The following is a 23,079-nucleotide window of genomic DNA, read 5'->3' as shown; positions in this document are numbered from 1 at the left end:
CTATCTATCTATCTATCTATCTATCTATCTATCTATCTATCTATCTATCTATCTATCTATCTATTTATTTCCAAGTCTTGCTCTGTTGCCCAGGCCGGAGTGCAGTGGCATGATCTTGGCTCACTGCAACCTCTCCCTCCCGGGTTCAAGCGTTTCTCCCGTCCCAGCCTCCCAAGTAGCTGGGACTACAGGCGCCCACTATCACGCCCAGCTAATTTTTGTATTTTTTGTAAAGATGAGGTTTCACCATATTGGCCAGGATGGTCTCGAACTCCTGACCTCCGGTGATCCACCCACCTTGGCTTCCCAAAGTACTGGGATTTCAGGCGTGAGCCACCACACTCAGCCTGAGATCATGAAGTTCACTGTTTTCCAGAGGACTAGTCGTGCAGCGTTTGACTGAACTCGAGGTAGAGGTTCTACTTTTTGAGCTTGAGGGAAAGTACATTCTAAGAACAAATGACAGGAATGATTACTTACTGATTTAGCTTGGCTGATATTTGAGACCACATGAATGAGGTAAATCTTTCAATTCACGGCCCTACAGACACCATTTTGAATGCTGCGGAAAACGTCTGTGCTCTTTTAGCTAAGCAGCCATTTCAGAAGAGAGAACTGGATCAACTATGTAAATTTTTCCAAAGCTGGAGATAGCTTTCTATAGGTTGGAAGAACACTGCAGATATGTTATACAGGTCACTTCTGTTCAAACTGAAATGTGGATTTATAATTCTATTCTACCTGATGTGGATAGCAAAATGTTGACAGTCTTTGTTGATAATGATTTCAGGGGCTTAATGACAAGAAATAATATAAACTGAACCAAAGGAAGTGTCACAGAAAAAATTCTGGTTCCTTGGAGTAGGTTTCTTTTCAGCTTGCTTTTCCAAATGTGTGGCTCTTATTCCATTTACCACAATTATTGTGAACCAGGTTTTAAGCACTTGTTGCTATAATAAAGAAAAGTTAAAAATGACTGACAGTTTTAAAACAAGAAGACATTCATGCTGCCATGTCAGAAACCACTGCAGAATTCCACCTTATTTTTAAAGCCAAGTCAAAGTAGTCTTCTTGAGCATAAACTTATCTTTTCACTTATCTGCAAAATTTGAATTTATTAAAAATGTTCCTAAGTAGCCTTTAATCTTTTTTTATTTTTGAAACGTAGTTTTGCTCCTGTTGCCCAGGTTAGAGTGCAATGCCACGATCTCGGCTCACCGCAACCTTGACCTTCTGGGTTCAAGCAATTCTCTTGCCTCAGCCTCCCAAGTAGCTGGGATTACAAGGCATAAGCCACCACGCCCGGCTAATTTTGTATTTTTAGTAGAGATGGGGTTTTCCATGCATGTTAGTCAGGCTGGTTTCAAACTCTCGACCTCAGGTGATCTGCCCACCTCGGCCTCCCAAAGAGCTGGGATTACAGGTGTGAGCCACCGCGCCCGGCCTGTTTAATTTTTACATTAAAATGGTATGAGGTTAATTTGTTAAAAAATATTTTTAATTTGTAAAAACAATCAATTTAAAATGTAACATTATTAAATGCATGCAAAATTTTGTGTGTGTACACATTTACCTGCATTATTCTGAAGGAAGCAACCACGAGCCAGGAATAAGAGCCATTGTTCAGAGGCCCCTGGTTTATGTCCTTCCTTATGGTGCTCAACTTGGACATGCTGTTCTCACTAGGACCTGAATTGCTCAACCAAGGTGAGAGCAATGTTCTCTTTCACTCAAACTTTTGTTAATGCAGCTTAAAATTATACCGTGAACAGAATGTTTACTAGGCATGCTGCACTTTGGGTTCATAACAAACTTATTAACTATTGAACTTGAACTACTACTTAAAAAAATACAGTAGAAACACTCTTAAATGACTTCTACTTAGCCAGCTGCTAACACTAACTTAGTCTTATACTCCCCTTTCCCTCCAAAAACACCCACTGCACACTGACAACGTATGACTAGTTTACCTGTGTATTTCTGCACCCATGCAGTTCCATGCCAGTCACTGATACTTGTTGCTTTGCCTGTTTCTGCTTGTTGTATGTTATTCTTATTATGCAAATTCATTAAATATTACATAAAACACTGAAATGTGCATGTGAAAGAGAAAACTGAGGATGAATGCTTTGAAAGGACTAGATATAAGCAAAACACTTTGAAGAAAGGAACTGCTGAAAAATTAGGTGTGAGTGAAACAACTGTAAAAGGCTAGGGGGAAACTGTGAAAATCTAAAAGGATTTTGTACTTAGACTACTTCAAATGTGTCTAGTTCTCACTCTAAAGAATCTGAAACTGTTATTTTTAGATGATGGATTCAACCATGGTTTATGCAAAATAAACCACTGTTTTGAACCTATACTCAGAGTCCTGTGCTTACATCCAAAGATTCACAAGTGAAGTATTCTTACACATTTTAAGTAAAAAATGTTCAAAAAATATATAATGATTTTTAAATGATTCCCACTTGAACCAACTTTTTAAAATTACCTACACATACCAACTGTGTCATAAGAGAGAATTTCTACTAACTGAAGAATCACATTAATCACTGCAAAAATTCATCTTTCCAGATTATCGGAATCTTGTGAAATGGTGACTTGGTCATCAACCATACAAGCTATGCCTCCCGGTGTGCTTATTTCAATCTGGTAAACATGATTACCACAGCATCTTACTAAAAAAGAAATATGATAAAACAGGAATCAAAAGAAGACTAAGAAGCATATTCATAAATAATTCTCTATTTATATCTCAGAAGACAAGCTGTTTTCCTAATGAAATAGTGATGTCTTCACTGCTGGAGTTAATGACCATCTGTGGTGGGTGCTGATGGTGTCTGCCAGATCCCCTTCATAGGCCGGGGCACCTATTGTCCAGCTGCTGTGAGTGCTGGCTGCTGGAGAAAGACCTCCATGGACAGGGACTGCCACACCCGGAAGGTTATATGCCATCATTCTCTACTCCACCCTCACTCAAGCAGCCTGCAGCCAATGACTAACACAGGTATAAAAGGCCTGCCTCTTTGCTCTTGCTCCAAAACTTCCCATGAGTCCAGGCTGAATCCAGACCACTGCTTAGACCACACACTTGTTTAGGCTCCTCCCCTGACCACCCTCCTTCCTTCACTCTTGTTCTCCAGAGAGTGCTCCTGCAGTAAATCACATATGCCCAAATCCATGTCCTGGGCTCTGCTTCTAACTAACATGACCTAACACAGTATCGATAATAAATAAAATTGTATTTACACTAGAGAGACAATGTCAATTGACACTTCATATGGAATCATCTTTTTACTATGGCATAAAACGTCACAAATATTTAACCTCTAAGACTTACACAAATATTGTAGGCTTACACTGAAGCATAAGGTATAGTGGGTATACACATACACAAATGCAAAATTATAAATTTTTTGAATGACAATTTTGACAATTTAATGAATACATGCTTTTAAAGGTATTATTTTAATACGGATACTTTCCAAACACTTAAAAGAATAAAATGACAAATGATGACTAAGTCATCATACTTTTTCAAACAGTCTTTTACATGACTCAACCAAAGTATTTTTCCCTCTATTACGTCATCAAAAAGTAGCAATGTCTTTAAGTTGCCTAGTGCAATTTACAGCACCCTCTAGTAACAAATTACCCATGAGAAACAAGTATGTCTCATTTAATAAATGAAATGTGTTACTGCAAATCTGTGGTTTGAAAAAAAAAAAAGGTTGGAGGAAAAAAAAGCTACCTTATCAGGAATATTCATAGCGTCTGGGACCAATGAGTAAAGAAATATCACACATTACATTTCAAGATTGCACTTAAGGCTGGGGTAAGCAGCCCAAAGACAGCCTCAACTGGAAAACCAGTATTTCCACAGAGCAAACTTACAAGATCTACTGTTGATTAGATGACAACAACAACAACAACAGAGGAAATCCACATAAGGAAAAAGTGAACTTCTTAAGAGGACACGAGGGACCAAGGTAGGCACAAACGGTTATTGCTCATTAGACACTATCATAAGCAAGGCCCTCGGAATTTCTACACTTTGCTGGCACTCACGCCAAGGTTTCATAAACTCAGAAATAACTCTGCATTACATGAAGACCAGCTCCATACTATTCCATTTACAAGGTTCTATGTTGTATGGTTTGTGTGTGTGTGTGTGTGTGTGTGTATAACACATACATATTTAATACTCACTACTCTTACCTCCAGCACCCAGAACAGTGTTTGCCTCTTGGTAAATACAAAGGAATGAATCCCAAGACCAACGGGAATGAATTGAAAGGTTTTAAATTGAAAAGTGACAGAATCAAATTTGCCCATCAGAAAAATCATTCTGGCTGTAGAGTGGAAATAAATGCACCAGCAAGGCCTGAAACCAGGAAGACCTTTGGTGGTTGTTATTTCTCTATTTACTGCAGGACACATTTTAGGCTTTACAAAAAATACTCATTAAGAAATGACATTCACTTATGTATAAAGCTAATCTGAAAGCTTGGTAATGTACTACATTAACTCTTCTAGAAGCTGAGCTACATTCTCTTTCAGCTTCCCCAATAACAGCTAAAACTGAAAAACAAAATAGCTAAAACTTACATAGCATTTATTATGTGTCAGGCGATCAAAACATTTTATTACTCATGTCATGTATATCTTAGCAGAGGAGTGTTAACCTACAATACACTAAGATGGTTCACAATCTACGATGTTTGAATAGTTAAAAGAAAACAAATAAGAGGCTGGGCATGGTGGTTCACACCTGTAATCCCAGCACTTTGGGAGGCCAAGGCGGGTGGACCACCTGAGGTCAGGTGTTTGAGAGAAGCCTGGCCAACATGGTGAAATCCCATCTCTACTAAAAATACAAAAATTAGCCAGGCGTGGTGGTGGGCGCCTGTAATCCTAGCTACTCAGGAGGCTGAGGCAGAAGAACTGCTTGAATCTGGGAGGTGGAGGTTGCAGTGAGCTGAGATCATGCCACTGCACTCCAGCCTGGGTGACAGAGAAAGACTCCGTCCCCCCAAAAAAAAAGAAAAAAAAAAGAAAGAAATATAATCTTTCCATTTGACATGTTTTAAGATAACATACAAATCAACTTCTCATAAATGCTAACAAAATTGCGATTAGCAACATTTCATTTATGAGGTATTTTCTCACTTGTTAAATTTTTATTATTAAAAATATCACTTTAGTTGAAATTACTCCCAGAGATGCTAATAAAGTAAGTGACTATATAAAATAATAAATAAATAATCTCTTCTTATAAGTAAGTCCTAAATAATTTTGTTTTTTCAATTTAGGTTACAGCTTTACAATGGAGTTCCCTGTTCAATAAATAACCACAACTCATGGTTATCTAGTAATTGGCAATTCATATCCATTATCTTATTAATCTTATAAGAACATTGTGAGATAGGTAATATTATAATAACTTACGCCAAGAGCTCAGAGTTCATATGATTAACTCAAGAAACTCAAGTAAGCAACCACAGTGTCAAGATGCAAACCTGAGTCTTTCACATTACCCTCGATACTCAAGTACTCTACAACCGTGTGAAAGCACCAAAACCAGAAGAGTGAATCAACTTGGCTGCATCCTTTACTCTACATGGCAAAATTTTTCTTTTTTCCTTTTTGTCAAGGTAAGACAAGACCACATCAGCTCTTCAAAGTACATGACCATATATGATAAAAAAAAGAAAATCCAGAGAATACTAAAGTCTTTAGCTGAGACCTTCATGCTGCACTTTATTATTAGAATTACTGATAATGCACACCCACAGGTACATTTGTTGTTTCCACTTCTTTCACTCATAGTGCTTTGCTTTTTGGATGTTTGTGATTTTTGATAGTAAAATCATGTCTGTAAAACTTTCTTTGCTATTTCCTTAAGATCTAAGTAAATCCCCCAGAGAAGATTTACATTTGCTTTGCTAGTGCTGTTGGATACACTACCAATTCGTAAGTAGAATAAACTAAATTCATACTTGTTTGTGTGATATACATATATATATGATAGAGTCTTCCTCTGTGCAGTAACTCACTGCATCCTCCACCTTCCGGATTCAAGCAATTCTCCCTGCCTCGACCTCCACAGTAGCTGGGATTACAGGTGCCTGCCACTACGCCTGGCTAATTTTTGTATTTTTAGTAGAGATGGGGTTTTCCCATGTTGGCCAGGCTGGCCTTGAACTCCTGACCTCAGGTGATCCGCCTGCCTCAGCCTCCCACAGTGCTGTGATTACCAGCATGAGCCACCGTGCCTGGCCGGGATTTTTTTTTTTTTAATCACATAAGTGGATAACACACTGAAGCTGCAAACCTGTATGATGTTTGGTTTAAGGTTGTGACTCAGGGAAGGCTTTTACTACTTATCTGTTTCCTTCACCCAAAGCCAATGCTAAGCTAGAAAAGTTTCCCCTCCATTTCCCTTTGCAGGCTAGATTTTTATTTTCTCGCTTACTCTTTTACTGAGCAGTAGCCTTCTGTACCTCTTGAGTGCCTTAGAAGCTGTCTCCTATATATGAAGTATGAAAATGGTAAACCCAAAGAAGTAGTTCACAATTCACTGGTGGATTTCTCCAGCGTAACTTCTGCCCTCAGGCAGCTTATCTGCTTCTCTAAATTCCTGCTCCCATTTTATTTTTTCAAGCTTAAGAACTCTATGCAGTTGATAGAAAGACTACGCAACTGCATAGATCACCTGTCAAGAGTAAGGAAAATTCCTTATCTAGCACTTTAGGGGTTTAATAATGACTGTGGCCACACGCAGTGGCTCATGCCTGTAATCCCAGCACTTTGGGAAGCCAAGGCAGGAGGATTTCTTGGGCCCAGGAGTTTGAAGCCAGCCTGGGCAACATAACAAGACCCTGTCTCTACTAAATAAATAAATAAGCAAGCAAGCAAGCTGGGTGTGGTGGAACATGTTTGCAGTCCCAGCTACTCAGGAGGTCAAGGTGAAAGGACTGCTTGAGCCCAGAAGTTCAAAGCTATAGTGAGACAGGGTCTTGGTCTATCTCCCAGGCTAGAGAGCAATGGCACAATCATGGCTCTAGTAGCCTCGACCTTCCAGACTCAAGAGATCCTCCTGCCTCAGCATCCCTAGTAACTGGGACTATAAGTGAGTGTTACAACACCTCAGGCTAATTTTTTTTTTTTTTTTAATTTTCAGTAGAGATGAAATTTCACTATGTTGCCCAGGCTAGTCTCGAACTCCTGGGGTCAAGTGATACTTCCACCTCAGCCTCTCAAAGTGCTGAGATTACAGGCATGAGCCACTGCACCAGGCCCTAAGACTGCCTTTTTCTTTCTGCTTCTGTATTTGGAATATACTGCATACATTAAATTAACAGATCAATGGATAGAATTAATCTCATTGTTCTTGTTAAGTACTGTAAAATTCAATGGTGAAATTAATCATTAATATTACATTTTAATAGTGTCCTTGAGAAGGTTCTGTAGATGCTATGTCTATTTTGCTATAGAGAAGTTATCTATTATTACAGATTAAAGTTGTTTAGCTTTGACCATATCTGTCTCAGTCTGAGATAATGTTTTCCTTAAAACCTGCTATAAATCTATTTTTAAAATAAATAAGAATTGGGTTAATTAAAAGTATATAAACAGCAGTTTCATTTGATCAACTGTACTAATATTTTTACTAAGTTTTGCTTTTGATAAAAAACATAAAAACTGACATTTCTAAAACTTCAATATGAAAAAGGCATCTCTAAAACATGGAAAGTCATGTAAACATTGCAAATAAGAATAGCAATTTGTTTTGAAATTTTCAAGGACCTTTACATATAACAAGGTCCCTTACGATATGGAATAAGTATACTCATCCATTCATTCAAAAATATTTGAGAAACTACTATGCATAAGTTACCTACTAAGAAAGTTTCTGTTTACCCAAATCCTATTTTCCTGGCAATTTTATATCATTGGATTATAGATAAGTTAGATGGAATTCTGCCATCTAAATGGCACATGGCAGGAAACATGCCAAGACACTATGAACTCTTCAGGCAATACAGATTATGATTAAAGTTTAAGCATATAATATTTTTCTGTCACAGACTTCCTCCTGTTTTAAAATTGTTTAACCTAACCTGTAGTAAAAAAGGAAGATCATCAGATTTCTTCCTGTTTTAAAATTATTTAACCTAACCTGTAGTAAAAAAGGAACATCATTCTCACATCAAGAATTACTTTAAACAGAACTTGAGAGAATTTACAGAACCTTGTATTCAAAATATTTAAAAGTATGCATCACTTTTTATAAAGTATCTGAAAACAAAGAACAAAAACATATGTTCATACAAAAATTTGTACATGAACGTTCACAGCAGCATTATATTTATGCATTTGTTTATTTTTTAGACAGAGAGTCTTGCTCTGTTGCCTAGGGTACAGTGGCACAATCATGGTTCACTGCAGCCTCAAACTCCTGTTCAAGCAATCCTCCCACCTCAGCCTCCCAAGTAGCTATGACTACAGACACATACCACACCATGCCCAGCCAATTTTTAAATTTTTGTCAAGATGGGAGTCTCACTATTTTACCCAGGCTAGTCTCCAAAGCAGCATTACTTATAACAGCCAAAAGATGGAAACAACCCAAATGTCCATCTCCTGATGAACAGAGAGACAAAATGTGGTATATCTGTAAAATGAAATAGTAAGTCACAAAAAGTATGAAGTACTGGCTGGGCACAGTGGCTCACATCTGTAATTCTAGCACTCTGGGAGGCCGGGGCAGGCGGATTGCCTGAGGTCGGGAGTTCGAGACCAATCTGGCAAACATGGTGAAACCCCATCTCTACTGAAAATACAAAAAAATTAGGCAAGCATGGTGGCATGTGTCTGTAATCTCAGCTACTCCGGAGGCTGAGGCAGGGGAATTACTTGAACCAGGGAGGTGGAGGTTGCAGTGAGATCGGGCCACTGCACTGCAGCCTGGGTGGCACAGTGAGACTCCGTTTAAAAAAAAAAAAAAAGGTATGAAGTACTGATGTGTACTACAACATGAAAGAACCTAGAAAACATTATGCTAAGTGAAAGAAGTTGGTCGCCAGGGACTACACATTTGTATGTTTACCTTTATATGAAATGTCCAGAAGAGGCAAATATATAGATACGAAAATTCAGTTACTGGTTGTTTAGGACTGGGGAGGATGGTGAGCTTGCTCGGGCATTAACAGTTAACGGGTTCAGGGTCTCTTTCTGAGGTAAGGAAAATGATATAAAATTGACTGTGGTGATAACTGCACAACTTTGTGAATATACTAAAACCACTGAATTGCACACTTTAAATGATGGAACAATATGGTACATGAGTTATATCGCAATAAAGTTGTTACCAAGAAAAAAAGCCACATACAGATAAAACAGATAAAAACATGCAGATAAAAGATATTATAAAAACAATCTATAATATATATCAACCTTAAGAACTTTTGACCAGATGTCACAAGCACTATTTTTAAGGGAAATGAGTCGCCACAGAACTGTGACCCTCTTTCCCCTTTGAGTAGATATTGCCTTTGAAACAGGAAACAAAGGTAGAAATAAAGGATATTATTTTGATATTTTGAAAGCATGATTTCTTAGGAATGCAAGTGGGGTAGAGCTTGAGTTTTTAAAAAATACATATGAACAAATTACCTGAAGGTGGAAATGTACAATAACATCTCCAAGTTGACAGTTACACTAAATTTCCAACAATAACATGCTTAGTTGATGGGAATAGACTATTCATTGTGCTTATTCACTGGTAGCTGTAAAAATTGGGCCTACGTGGCATGCTAAACTACTCAGGGAGGTTATAAAGACCTTATACAGCAGGGCCGTAGATGAAGGCTCATTACTAAATGATCTAAAGACAGCTTACATAAGTGAACTCAAACAGATGTGAGGCAGGCTGGGTGCGGTGGCTGACGCCTGTAATCCCAGCACTTTGGGAGGCTGAGGCAGGCAGATCACGAGGTCAGGAGTTTGAGACCAGCCTGGTCAACATGGTGAAACCCCGTCTCTACTAAAAATACAACAAATTAGCCAGGCATGGTGGCGCATGCCTGTAATCCCAGCTACTCAGGAGGCTGAGGCAGAAGAATCGCTTGAACCCAGGAGGCGGAAGTTGCAGCCAGTCAAGATAGAGTCACTGCACTCCAGCCTGGGTGACAGAGCTAGACTTCGTCTCAAAAAGCAAAACAAAACAAAACAAAAAACAGACGTGAGGCTAGAGAAGTGGCTGGTATTGATTACGGAAGCCTCAAGAGAAAGGCTTTTTCTCTTGCTATAATGCTTGGCATTTTGGAAGGGATGGGCAGATACCCTTATATGGACAGGTGTAATCCATCCTGTCAGGGGCTAGAACTCTGAGGTCCCTGAGAGTGTGAAGCTAAACTGTAGTGGAGAAGAAAAATGGTCTGTCATCTGAGGCTCTCCCTGGTCTTCCAGGAAAAAAGATTCTAGACCTGCTGAGAATGGGGGGCGGGGGGAGGGGGGAAGAGTTAAAGGCCTCCTTTGTACCTTGACCTGATGGGAGAAAAATGACAGAAGCCAGTTCTCATAGCAGCAGTGACTGCAGAGCAACACAGTCCAGGGAGAGAACTGAATAGGAAACATACACGACAAGAAGCTGCGTAACTGGCAAGGCCTAGCATAAAACTGAAAATGCGAGTGCCTTGTTCATGAATTACTAACAATTTCAGAACAGTGACAGCAGAGCATTACACCAAACGTGGGGCTCTTGTACGTGCAGGGATCTTTACAACTGCATAGGTCACATCCCCCTTAAGTCAGCCCTGATTCCTGAGCAGCAAGAGCAGCAGTGGTAGCAAAAATCCAGAAGGCAAAGGAAAGTTCAAAGCACAAAACCAAGATCATGTAAAATCCCACTACTACTAAGATTTTAGTGTATATAACCATGTATATCCCAGAGATTTTTCTTTTCTTAATTTTTTGTAGAGATGAGGTCTCACTATGTTTCTCAGGCTGGTCTTGAACTCCTGGTCTCAGGGGATCTTCCCATCTTGGCCTCCCAAAGTGCCTCCCAAAGTGCTGTGGTGGCATATGCCACCACACTCAGGCACCTAGAGATTTTTCTGCATACATATATACATGCAGATATTTTCCATATCCATATATACATGTAGATATTTATATTTATTCATATAATGTTTTGTATATTATACATTCTCTTCTGTAGCTTTTTTAAAACTTATTTTGGAGAGCCTTCCAAAGTATTAATAAAAGTAGCTCATGTTAATCCATTATATACATTATAGAACATATAGACCCATGTTCCATTTAACCAAAGCCCTATCGTTGGGTTTCTAAACAGTCTTAGGTTTTTCATTATTACAAATTATGTGCATTGATTATCAATAGAGTTGAATGAAGATTGAATAAGACAATCAATACAAAGCCCTCCACAGAGCAACTGGCATCTAACAAGCACTCTATCAATGTTAGTGATTTTTAAAAATATTGTGTCCTGGATGGGCGCAGTGGCTCACACCTATTATCCCAGCACTTTGGGAGGCCGAAGAGGGCGATTACCTGAGCTCAGGAGGTCGAGATCAGTCTGGCCAACATGGTGAAGCCCCATCTCTACTAAAAATACAAAAGTAGCCGGGCGTGGTAGCAGGCGCCTGTAATCCCAACTACTCAGGAGGCTGAGGCAGGAGAATCGCTTGAATCGAGGAAGCAGAGGTTGCAGTGAGCTGAGATCATGCCACCGCATTCTGGCCTGGGCAACAAAGCTAGACTCCATCTCAAAATAAATAAATAAAATAAAATAAAATAAAATAAAATAAAATAAAATAAAATAAAATAAAATATTGTGTCCTGTGTAAAGCTGAACTAATTTACATTCCCAACAGCACAGTAAAAGGGATTGGTTTCCCTAAATCTTTGCCAATTCTTTTAATTTTTTGCCTTTTGTGCTTCTATGAATAGTCTGTTCATGTTCTTTGACAGTTCTCCTAATGGATTCCTCATGCTTTTTAAATTTTAATTTCTATATTGGGGATATCAATCCTTCATCATAGATATAATAAGTACTTTTTTTTTTCCTTAAAAATTAACTTAAGACTTACCTCCAGTTCCTAGGACCTTCAGGAGCTCAAAATTTTCTATCCCCACCTTCTCTGCATGGCCTGTCAAATTAGCTAAAAGAAAAAAGAGAGAGAGAAAAAAAATTAAGAGGGTCAGCAATAGAAGGAGGCTCCTGGGGGCTTCTCAGGTACCAGCAATGCTCTATTTCTTGACTTGAGTGATTAACCAGGGGTTGCTTTATAATTATTTGTTAAATGGTATAGCATATTTTACATAAATTTCTGTATGTTATACATTACAATAAAACTTTTTTTGGAATTTAGGAACTATATATATCATTTGTACCAAAGATTAACATAAATTAAAGTGTTTATTAGACTCTCTACTGACCAATATACTCCAAAAATAAATGAAAATTCTAATATGTAGATAGATACATAGTGGGGAAAAAACTGGATGGATTGAGAAGATGTACTAATTTATTCAACAAACATTTACTGAGTATCAATTAAATTAAATGCCATCCCCAGGTTCTAGGGTAGGTTCTAGTTCCACTTCTGCCACTAAATACCTGGACATGATATAGTATGCGTTCGTCACTTGAATACTCTATGTCTCCATTACTACATCTCTGAAATGAAAGTGTTAGTCTCAATGAACTCTAGGATCCCTGTCAGCTCTAAAATTTTAGGACTATGTTTAAAAATATAAACTCTTCAAAAATGTATTCTGTCTTGAACAAATAAAATTAGGATATCTTATAAATTCATTTTCCATAACATATTCCACTGAATTCTAGTCCTATCTTATAATAGGTGTTCTGTTTGGGGGACAGGTGGGGAGCAGAGTGCTTTGGTAGAATAAATGTGGAAATGGTGGGCTTCAACAAAGTTAAATGATTTCTTTACTGCTGAACCTTACAGATCCTGTATTATGAAAATATGCATGTAGGTCATCAAGACTAAGATACATTTGTTGATTTATTTAACCACAAAATTATTTTTAAGGTAGTATCTATTAATATTATGTGAACTAGTACTCTGCAGAAGTGGTTAAGAAAGGCTTGATCCAAATCCTAGTTATGCCATTTAAAAGCTGTGTGACCTTGACAAATTACTTGTCTGTGTCTCAGTTCCCAGTAATGTAAATGGGCATAAAACTATTTATCCTCAAAGCATACTGATATCTGCAATTTACTTTGAAACGTATTTTTTAAAATAAGATAAATTTATAAATAAATATAGTTATGAACATGTATGTCAAAAGCAAATACAAAAAAATACTACTTGCAGAATTTATGTAGTGAGTATAAGGGTATTCAACATACAATTCTTTCAAATTCTCTGTATATTAGAAAACGGCCATTATAAAATGACAGAAAACAAAATAATACCTACCACATAGAATTTAATGAGGATTAAATGAGTTAAATTTATATAATGCTTGCTGTGTGCCAACAAGCAGTATTGTAAGGGTTTGTAAATAAATTAATGCTTTGGGACTACAACTTTAAGAAAATAAAACTCACTAAGAACTTTTGGAATTAAAAGTTTCAGGGCATAAATAATTTCAGTGTCTTTCCAAAGTTTAATTAAACTCATAATTTAAAATTTTTAAAAATTGTGGTTGAAAACACATAACATAAAATTTACCATCTTAACCATTTTTAAGTATACAGTATTGTTAACCATATGTACGTTGTTATGCAACAGATCTTTAGAACCTTTTCATTCTGCAATATAAACTATATCCATTGAACAACAACTGCCCTCTTCCCTCTTCTCTCAGACCTGGGAACCACCATTCTATTTTCCATTTTTAAGAGTTTTACTGCCAATGTATAATTTTATAGTAAGAACAAGTCAATGTACATGGCCCAGCCTAGAGTTCACATTGACATCAATATAGATCTAAAATGAATACCAAAAACATACGTAGTATTTTAAAATAAACACACAATGGCTTATCTTTCTCTAATATGTCAAGCAGATTTTATAAAAAGCCACTCATAAGAGACAACCACTTTTGAAATAATGATTTGGCTCTCTTCTAATGTTAAATTATATTATTTTATTATGTAAAAAAAGCTTAAGACATTATTATTAAAGAGTCATGTGTTAAAAATAATTACTCCTAGTTCTTGCTATTAAGACTCCTTTTTTATTTACTGAGATATGTACAAGCCCAGCTTTCCAAAAGCATTGTTCATATACTAGATTATATCTATATTTGCTTTATATTTATATATTACTTATCTATATTTGCTGCTACACTAAGAAGAAAAGGAATTATTTTTTGATACACAGAATTAACTTTCATAGGAAATTTTTAAAAGGTTATAAATTAATTACCCTTTCATTTACAATGTATACTACCCAGGAAGCCCTAGTCAGTCACAAAGATTGTTCAGATAATTTGTGAAAGGCTGTTTTTGTTCATTATCTACTACCTCTATTATTTTGTTTCTGACATAAATTAACACTTTGCCTGCTACAGGAACTCAAGGCTTCTCCAATCTCCTATCCCCAGGGCTCAAGATGAAGGGCATCAGTGCCTTCTATACTCAGGGTTGAAGGTTTCCAGGTGATGAGAAGCAGCTCAAGGTATGTTCTCTTTGGCTCCTCCTCTCATTACTTTGGCAGCTGAGAGTTTCGTTTACTCTTTTTATTGCTTTTCCACCAATACTATTCCCAGGTGGCTGGTAGGTAAGGCAGAGCTTGGGAGAGGTTCTTCTTTCTCCCATAACTCAAGTCCTAGGTCTTAGAAAAACTCAAGAATGCTGGTCCTGAAAAGAGCTTAGCCCTAGGCTTATGAAGAAAAACCACTCTCTTCCACCTCAAGTTTCTGCTAGAGTTTAGATTTCTTGGAATTTCCTTGCTTAAGAATGGCAAGATTCCAGTAAGCAATCTTAAAGGGTATCTGCATAGGGCAAAGGAACAAGTAAGTCCTTAAGCAGGTCCATGTGATCCAGCCCAGCTCACCAAGGTCAAGGTTTCAGTTTGGGGTACAGAACCAAAGATCAAGCTTGCTATCGTGTACTCCTTCATTTTGTCTTCACTTTCTTAATCTTACCTGGGAACCATGCAGTTGAAACTACGATAGGGTAGGATACAGAAATCTTAATTCTTACAATAGCCCTCAAAGCTATTGTCTAAGACTGTAACATTCCTTTGGTTCTTGTGTTTGCTCAAAGGAAAAATTAAAGACGTTTGAGCACCAAAAATCTACAGTTAACATATTTCTAAGTTTTACTAAGGTACAACTTACATATAATAAAATTCACTTATTTAAATGAACAGTTTGATGAATTTTGGTAATTATACATAGTCATGGAGCCACTACCACAAGTATGATAGAAAACAGTTCCATCACCCTGAAAATTTCTGTTCCATTACCCTGAAAAGTTTCTGGATGTCCTTTTGAAGCCAATTACTTCCCGGGTAACTAATAATCTAATTCCAGTCATTATAGTTTTAGCTTTTCTAGAATTTCATATAAATTAAATCATACAATACATAGTTTCTTGGCTTTCAACTTCATTTACTTAGCCTACAGTCTTTGAGTTTCATCCAGGTTTTTGACAGTCTACTATTTTTCCACCAGAATCTTCACAGTGTGTGCTGTACTTAGCCTTTACTTCAGTTACTCCCCTCATAAATTAATCTAAAAGAGTAAAATAAAAATTTAAAAGGTGCTATGATATAGGCACATCTCAGAGCTCTTGAACTTAGTAACCATATGATTCTTTTTTTTTTGCCCCTCTTCCTGACTCTGAGTCTTTTCCATTACATTTATTAAGCAAAGTAAATAAACACACATGTGACAGCAAATCAGAAGTAAGCTCTATCATATGTAGGCATGGGGGAATATTTGTCCATTATAAAGATTTTTTTCACTATGTTAATGACAAAACACGTAAGAGGAAATGGTAAATATCATTACTATATAGAATCCTAAGCAACAAAAAACACATTCGAGCATGTGAGTCTAGGTGTCTAAATAGTTTTCACTCCTATGCTATTATTTTGTCATTGTGATTAAAGCTTTTGTGCATGAAAGTCTAAAAATAAATTAAATTTCTCTTAATTGTTAACCTAAGAACAAGAGCTCAAACTTCTCTACAATAATATTAACAATATTAGAACAAGACTTACAATATTTACACATTTATTTCACCCCTAAAGGTGAAATAAAACATTAACCAATTGCAGAAATTTGCATGTGTGAGTCATTCACATGCTTTAGTAAAGTCCAAAATATGCTGCTCAGATGATGTGAAGCTACCTGCATGCCTAGGACCAGACTGTACCAGAAACAGACCTGCTGGAATTGTACACTGTCTTTCTTCACACTCAAAAGGAGATGGTACTTTAGTCTAGCTGTAGGAAAAAAGGATGTTTGCTCCTTTTCCTATGCCAGGCATGCCTTTGCCCAACCCCCTTTCTAGTTCTCCCCAAAGGTAAGAAATGTGACTAATTCATTTACTCAAGAGTCAAAACTCCAAATGGATACATTAATAGGTAGACTCACTGTGTTAAAAGATCAGCCTCCACACAAGTTCTCTTTGGTTTTTTAACTCACATTTCTTCCATGGCCTGACAGATTGGCCATTCTCTTGCACTTCTCCCTTCAACATACATAGTAGTTAGCTAAGCAGATTCGGGGGTTCTCCTGGGACCTGGTGCTATGATCTAAATGTTTGTATCCTCCAAAATTCATATGTGAAAATCCTAATCTCCAATGTGATGGTATTTAGAGATGGGGGCTTTGGGAGGCAATCAGGTCATTAGGGTGAAACTCTCATGACAGGATTAGTGCCCTATAAGAAGAGACAGGAGAGACCATGCTTCCTCTCTCTCTGCTTTCCCCAGGCAAGGACACAAGAAGACTGCCATCTGCAAACCAGGAAGTGGGCCCTCACCAGACACTGGAGCTGCTAGCACCTTAATCTTGGAATTCCCAGCCTCCGGAACTGTGAAAAATAAATGTTTGTTGTTTAAACCAGCTAGTATATGGTATCTTTGTTAAAGAAACCTGAAACTTGGCTGGGCGCGGTGGCTCAAGCCTGTAATCCCAGCACTTTGGGAGGCCGAGACGGGCGGATCACGAGGTCAGGAGATCAAGACCATCCTGGCTAACACGGTGAAACCCCATCTCTACTAAAAATTACAAAAAACTAGCCGGGCGCGGTGGCGGGCGCCTGTAGTCCCAGCTACTCGGAAGGCTGAGGCAGAAGGTTGCACTCTACTCCCCAGGCTGGAGTGCAGTGGTGCAATCTTGGCTCACTGCAACCTCTGCCTCCTGGGTTCAAGCAATTCTCTTGCCTCAGCCTCCCAAGTAGCTGGGACTACAGGCGTGCGCCACCACACCCAGCTTTTTTTTTTTTAAAGTAGAAACAGGGTTTCACCATGTTGACCAGGTTGGTCTCAAACTCCTGACCTCAGGTGATCCACCCACCTCAGCCTCCCAAAGTGCTGGCATTATGGGCATGAGCCACCACACCCGGCCCATTCTAACCTTCTAAGTCACATATCTGAACATGCTGGTCTCAAGATTATAATTAGATGGAGTTAGTTGCAAGGAAAGTAGGACACCTCACTTAGGCCTTAAACCTAAACTACCTGCACCAATGCAGCTTCTACAGAAGAGTTTTTCACATTGGTGTGTTGGATGTTTGCACAACTCTTATTAAATTTGTACTCTGATTCCCACCAGCTATTTGTGCCTTGCAGATGGATCACTCATGACTCCTGAGGAAAAAGAGGGGCCTGGGAGAGCAGGGTTTGGGAATTTGTGGATGTCTGACTATAACAGCATAGAAAACCTCACCTTCAGCCTCTAAATCCTAACTTAGAAAAAGATGAACTCCTTCCCATAGAAAGAACGCCTTATGAAAACTTTTCGCAAATATACAAAACAACAAAGAGTATCAACAAACTAAAAACTTAGAATAGAGCTAATCAACTGGTACACAGCAGTATGACCATATCATAAGTTATTTGTTTCTGGTGTCAATTCTGATGACCACATGAGTTGTTAAATATTAGTAAATTTGGACTAAATCAATAAACATTTTAAATCTTTTCAAGGTCTGTTTCAGGCATATCTCTGTTGTGAATCAGCTTAAACCATGCTCCTTTCTTTTTTTTTTTTTTTTTTGTGATGGATTGTGTCTCACTCTGTCGCCCGGACTGGAGTGCAGTGGCCGGATCTCAGCTCACTGCAAGCTCCGCCTCCCGGGTTTACGCCATTCTCCTGCCTCAGCCTCCCGAGTAGCTGGGACTACAGGCGCCCGCCACCTTGCCCGGCTAGTTTTTGTATTTTTAGTAGAGACGGGGTTTCAGTGTGTTAGCCAGGATGGTCTCGATCTCCTGACCTCGTGATCCGCCCGTCTGGGCCTCCCAAAGTGCTAGGATTACAGGCTTGAGCCACCGCGCCCGGCCACCATGCTCCTTTCAAAAGCTCACAGAATTTTTTTACATTAATGCCTTAAGTTTAATCATCTAGGGAAAAAGAGGTGTAAATAGTTTTAATGCTCTCACAAAGGAATTTTAACCAATTTTTCCATGAATTTTGTGAAATCCCTTTATATGTACCTTTTCACATTCCCATCAACAGTGCAAGAGGGTTCCAATTTATCCACATTCTGTCCAATACTTACTATGTTCTGTTTTTTTTTTTTTTTTTGGTAGTAGCCATCCCAGTAGATATGAGGTGGTGACTGATGTAATTTTAAAAACAGTAAACTTAAGGATAAAAGGAAAATGTCTTTTCCTTCAGATTTAAATAACTTTGTTGTTGTTTTCTTTATAAAATTATACAGGTTCACTGTTTTTTGAAAAAATAGGCCTAAAGCAGACCTTGAAAATCTCCCATAATCCCAACACTCAAAGGTAACTATTGTTAACCCTTGGCATGGTCTTCCAGGATTTCCACCACAAACCTATGACTGATAAATGGTTTCTGAACTTTCTAAGCAATTCTACTGTAAGTATAATTTGTATAATAACTTTTTTAAGTTGTGAGATGTTTGACTTGGAACTTCCCACTCCTATGGAGGAAAATGATCAGTAAAAATGCATTTTTCACTCTGTTGCCATAGTTTCAGCTAAGCGGCACAAATGTAATTGCACAGAGCATGTGCTGAAATCATTTGATTAGATCCAATGATTCACTTATGTTAAAGGCTTAATTTAAAAGCACTTTTACAATTAAGGTAGAAATAAAGAGAACAATGCTTTTGAAGCCATTTCAAATATGTTTCTCAGTACATGACTAAGGCACTCATATGCCAGATTTTATTCAATGAATTAATCATTTATTAAACTTGAAATAAGATATGAGAAATGTAAGTTAATAAACAGGCCTGTGGAGTCTGTGGACATGAAGGAGAATATCATCATGTGAAGCTGGTTAGAAAAGCTCATTGAGAATACAGGTCCCCATTTACTCAATATTCAAGAGTGCCTACTAAAGGCCAATGTTCTGGGCTACGTGTTAGGTCTTTAGCTAAGAAGTACAGGATTTGTACTGGCAAAAAAATGAGAGGATGGCTGGGGAATTCTGGACTGGAAGAACAGCTGGGGCAAAAGTATAAGCAGAAATAACTATGTTCCTAGGAAAGAATAATAAAAGGACTGTTCTAACTAGCTACAATTGATTTATGTGGGAAAAACATAACATAAAATAGGCTCAAAATCTGGAAGGCCAGACTAACTAGTTTTAATTGAATCCATAATAATGGCTCTTGACTTGATAAAAGTAATGCTTTAGAAAAATTCTCCTGACAGTAGTGTACAATGTGCACAGAAGCTAGGAAAAATGATTGCTAAAAAATGATGAAGTATTGCAGTAAAAAAGATGTGTACTAATGAGGGTCTGGTCTGAGTAAAAACTAGAGGAAAGAGTGAACCCAAGAATCAATGTAATGCTCAGTTTAAGAAACATCCATTGAATACCTGTCTTGGGTGCTGAAACCACAAAAGGCATAGGACAGGGTCCTCCCTTTCAAAGATAAATTAATTCCATTTCTGTTCCATTTTTTTCCCTATTGACCCCTGCTGTGGTCTGAATGTTTCTCTTCAAAATTGTATGTTGAAATCTAATCCCCAGTGTGTTGACATTAAGAAGTGGGGCCACTGGAAAGTGATTAGGTCACTAGGGCAGAGCCCTCATGGATGAGATTACTGCTCTTATAAAAGAGGCTAGAGCGAGCCTGCTGCCCCTTCCACAATGTGGGGACACAGCTAGAAAGCACCATCTATGAAGCAGAGAGCCCTCACCAGACACTGAACCTCCTGGTGCCTAGAACTGTGAAAAATACATTTCTGTTGTTTATAAATTACCTAATCCAAGGTTGCTGGGCTTTTTCTTTTTAATAGGGACGGGGTCTCACTATGTTGCCCAAGCTGGTCTCAAACTCCTGGCTCATGCAACCCTCCTTCCTTGGCTTCCCAAAGTGTTGGAATTACAGGCATGACACCTGGCCCTGTCAAAGATATTTTATCATTGTAGCCTGAACAGACTATGACAGCTCTATATCTAAAGCATAAGAAATGCAAGTCTGGTGAATGGTAGTGTTACCAACAGAATAAGGAAGTCAAAAGGGGAAGTTTTTTGGTTTCAACATCGATTTTGAAGTAATGGCAGAAAAATCCCAAAAGAGCTGTCATGTAGGTAGCTCTAGACAAGGAACTAAAGTTCTCCAAAGACACCATGCACAGTTACTAGGAGAAAGGCAATGGCTAAAGCTTTAAGACGAACACCCTTCAAGAGACCACACGAAAGGAAAGGCAAGCCTTGATGATTATCTAGAGTTACGAAGCAAGAAGAAAAAGAACCAGAGAAGTGGTTCAACTAACCATGTATGAAATTCAAAGAAAGGACATCAAAAAAGAAGTATCAATGCAGTCAAATGCAGCAAGAAGGTGGAAGTGCATGAAGACTGAGACACTCTAATTTGGTTAGGTCAACAGTGATTTTTTTTTTTAAGAACGATTAATAGGGGAAGAATGAGAAGAAAAGCCAGATTTCAAAAGCATAATGAAGGAAGTGAATTTTCACTACATTTTTTACTAAATTTTTTAAAGTTTACTAAACTTTACTAAATTTTTTAAAGTTTAAAAGGAGGAGGTGTTATTTTTAAAAATAATACAGTCAAAACAGAATGTGGATTATTTGTATGATGGCCTACCTTGACATACCATGACATGACTGTTAAATAGGATAGTGACCACAGAAATGACCCCCTTTGAACTACAAAGTCAAACAGCATTGGCTGGACTCTAACCATTCAGGCCGTAAGCCGGGGAGCTAGAAAATTTTTCCCAGAATAAAAACAAGCTAGCTCCAAGAACCATGGGTTTTACAAGGAGATTTCATAGAGTCATAATATCGTGGATCATCAAATTGTTCAATAACATTGTAACACAACAACATAGCCCACAATAAAAATCCAAGCCTCAGCCTAAAAGTACATGAATAGAAAAGCTTGAGCCTAAAATTTACACAGGAAGGTTGCATTATAAGGGTGTGGATGGAAAAACAAAACAATAACAATTCTGTTCAAGGAATTAGGGTGTAATGAAAAGGAATACAGGGGAAATGGGAAAGAATCATATGAAACTTTTTTCCAACTTAAGGCAGATGACAGAGAAAACCCATGGAAAAAGGGAATGTGGGAAAGGCTAGAAAAAGTAGAGATGGGAGGGGTGGTTCCTAAGGAAGCAGGTTCTTCAGGCAGTGATAAACAATGGGATCCAGGACAGAAGGGATTTAAGAATTCAAAAATAGAGACAAGGATAGGTTAAGGTGTCAAGGGCAGGAAAAAAACAAACCATAGGCTTTCTTACCAACACAAATGGTCTCTTAAGGAAGCACCAGAGAAGCAGTACCCTGGAGCAACAGTAGAACGCCTCAGCAGTCAGCTTGGCTAAAAACACACCTCAGAGGATGAAATGAGATCTATGCAAAGTCACCTTACGAAATACAAATCACTGTATGCAGATTGGAAGAACTTGAACTTTCCTAATCAAAAGAACAAAAATGTATAAAAGAATGGACAACAAAAGATAGACTGGACAAAATGGAAACTAAAAAGCAGGCCGGGTGCAGTGGCTCATGCCTGTAATCCGAGCACTTTGGGAGGCCGAGGTGGGGGGATCACCAGGTCAAGAGATCGAGACCATCCTGGCCAACATGGTAAACCCCGTCTCTACTAAAAATACAAAAAATAGCCGAGCGTGGTGGCATGTGCCTGTAGTTCCAGCTACTCAGGAGGCTGAGTCAGGAGAATCGCTTGAACCTGGGAGGTGGAGGTTGCACTGAGCTGAGATCGCGCCACTGCACTCCAGCCTGAAGACAGAGTGAGACTCTGTCTCAAAAAAAAAAAAAAAAAAAAAAAAAACTAAAAAACAGAATTCCAAATTGGGCAATGTGTTTCTAGCACTATCCATGAGACAATCTAACCTGTCGATTCAAACATCAGGTTCCCTATCATGGAAATGGCTGCATCATGCTCTCAAGCCTTACTGTCTTTAGCTATTAGACCACTTGACCAATTCCTTTTTTCTAATTCCATTCTCACCATGGAAAGGTATCATTTGAGTCCTTCCATCCTTTGCTTATAACTATAGTTGTAAGCATGAAATCAAGACATGAAAACACGGATAGCATAATGATCCAGTGTTGAACGAATCCTATTTGCCACTATCAAGGCACATTTATTTAACAGCAATATATACATAACACTGCAGTAAGTAAACCATGACCTACTCAATTATTTTCTAATTTTTTTATATCAGAAAAAGGGAGAACAATTATAAAAAAGCCACATTGTGATATTTAGTTGTGAATGCAACAGAAAGGACAGAAATGTATAGTTTGTTGTAGCTAAACTTAAGCCACAATTTATTATAAATGATCTACAGAACACCAATTTTCAAAACTTAAATTTTGTTCAAAATCTTGTCCAATTTTCAGTTACTGGACAGATTTTTTTTTCCT

The 23,079-nt window shown here is 38.0% G+C and overlaps 1 protein-coding gene across 5 annotated transcripts in view; it reads right to left on the bottom strand.

The window, feature by feature from the left end:
- RPS6KA5 (ribosomal protein S6 kinase A5) overlaps positions 1-23,079 on the bottom strand; it is a 194,583-nt gene that overhangs the window by 122,992 nt on the left and 48,512 nt on the right. For 4 of the 5 annotated variants that reach the window (XM_023205450.1, XM_023205451.1, XM_023205455.2 and 1 more), the window contains exon 2: positions 12,117-12,188. In XM_023205450.1, coding sequence (XP_023061218.1) covers positions 12,117-12,188 — 72 coding nt within the window. Of the gene's footprint in view, positions 1-12,116; positions 12,189-21,926; positions 21,974-23,079 lie in introns of those variants that run through there. The other variant, XM_023205454.2, reaches the window with a different exon arrangement.

This window comes from Piliocolobus tephrosceles, chromosome 6 (genome assembly GCF_002776525.5).
Source record: "Piliocolobus tephrosceles isolate RC106 chromosome 6, ASM277652v3, whole genome shotgun sequence".
NCBI lineage: Eukaryota > Metazoa > Chordata > Mammalia > Primates > Cercopithecidae > Piliocolobus > Piliocolobus tephrosceles.
The sequence above is the reverse complement of the archived record's forward strand: the minus strand, read 5'-3'. Positions and strand labels throughout refer to the sequence as shown.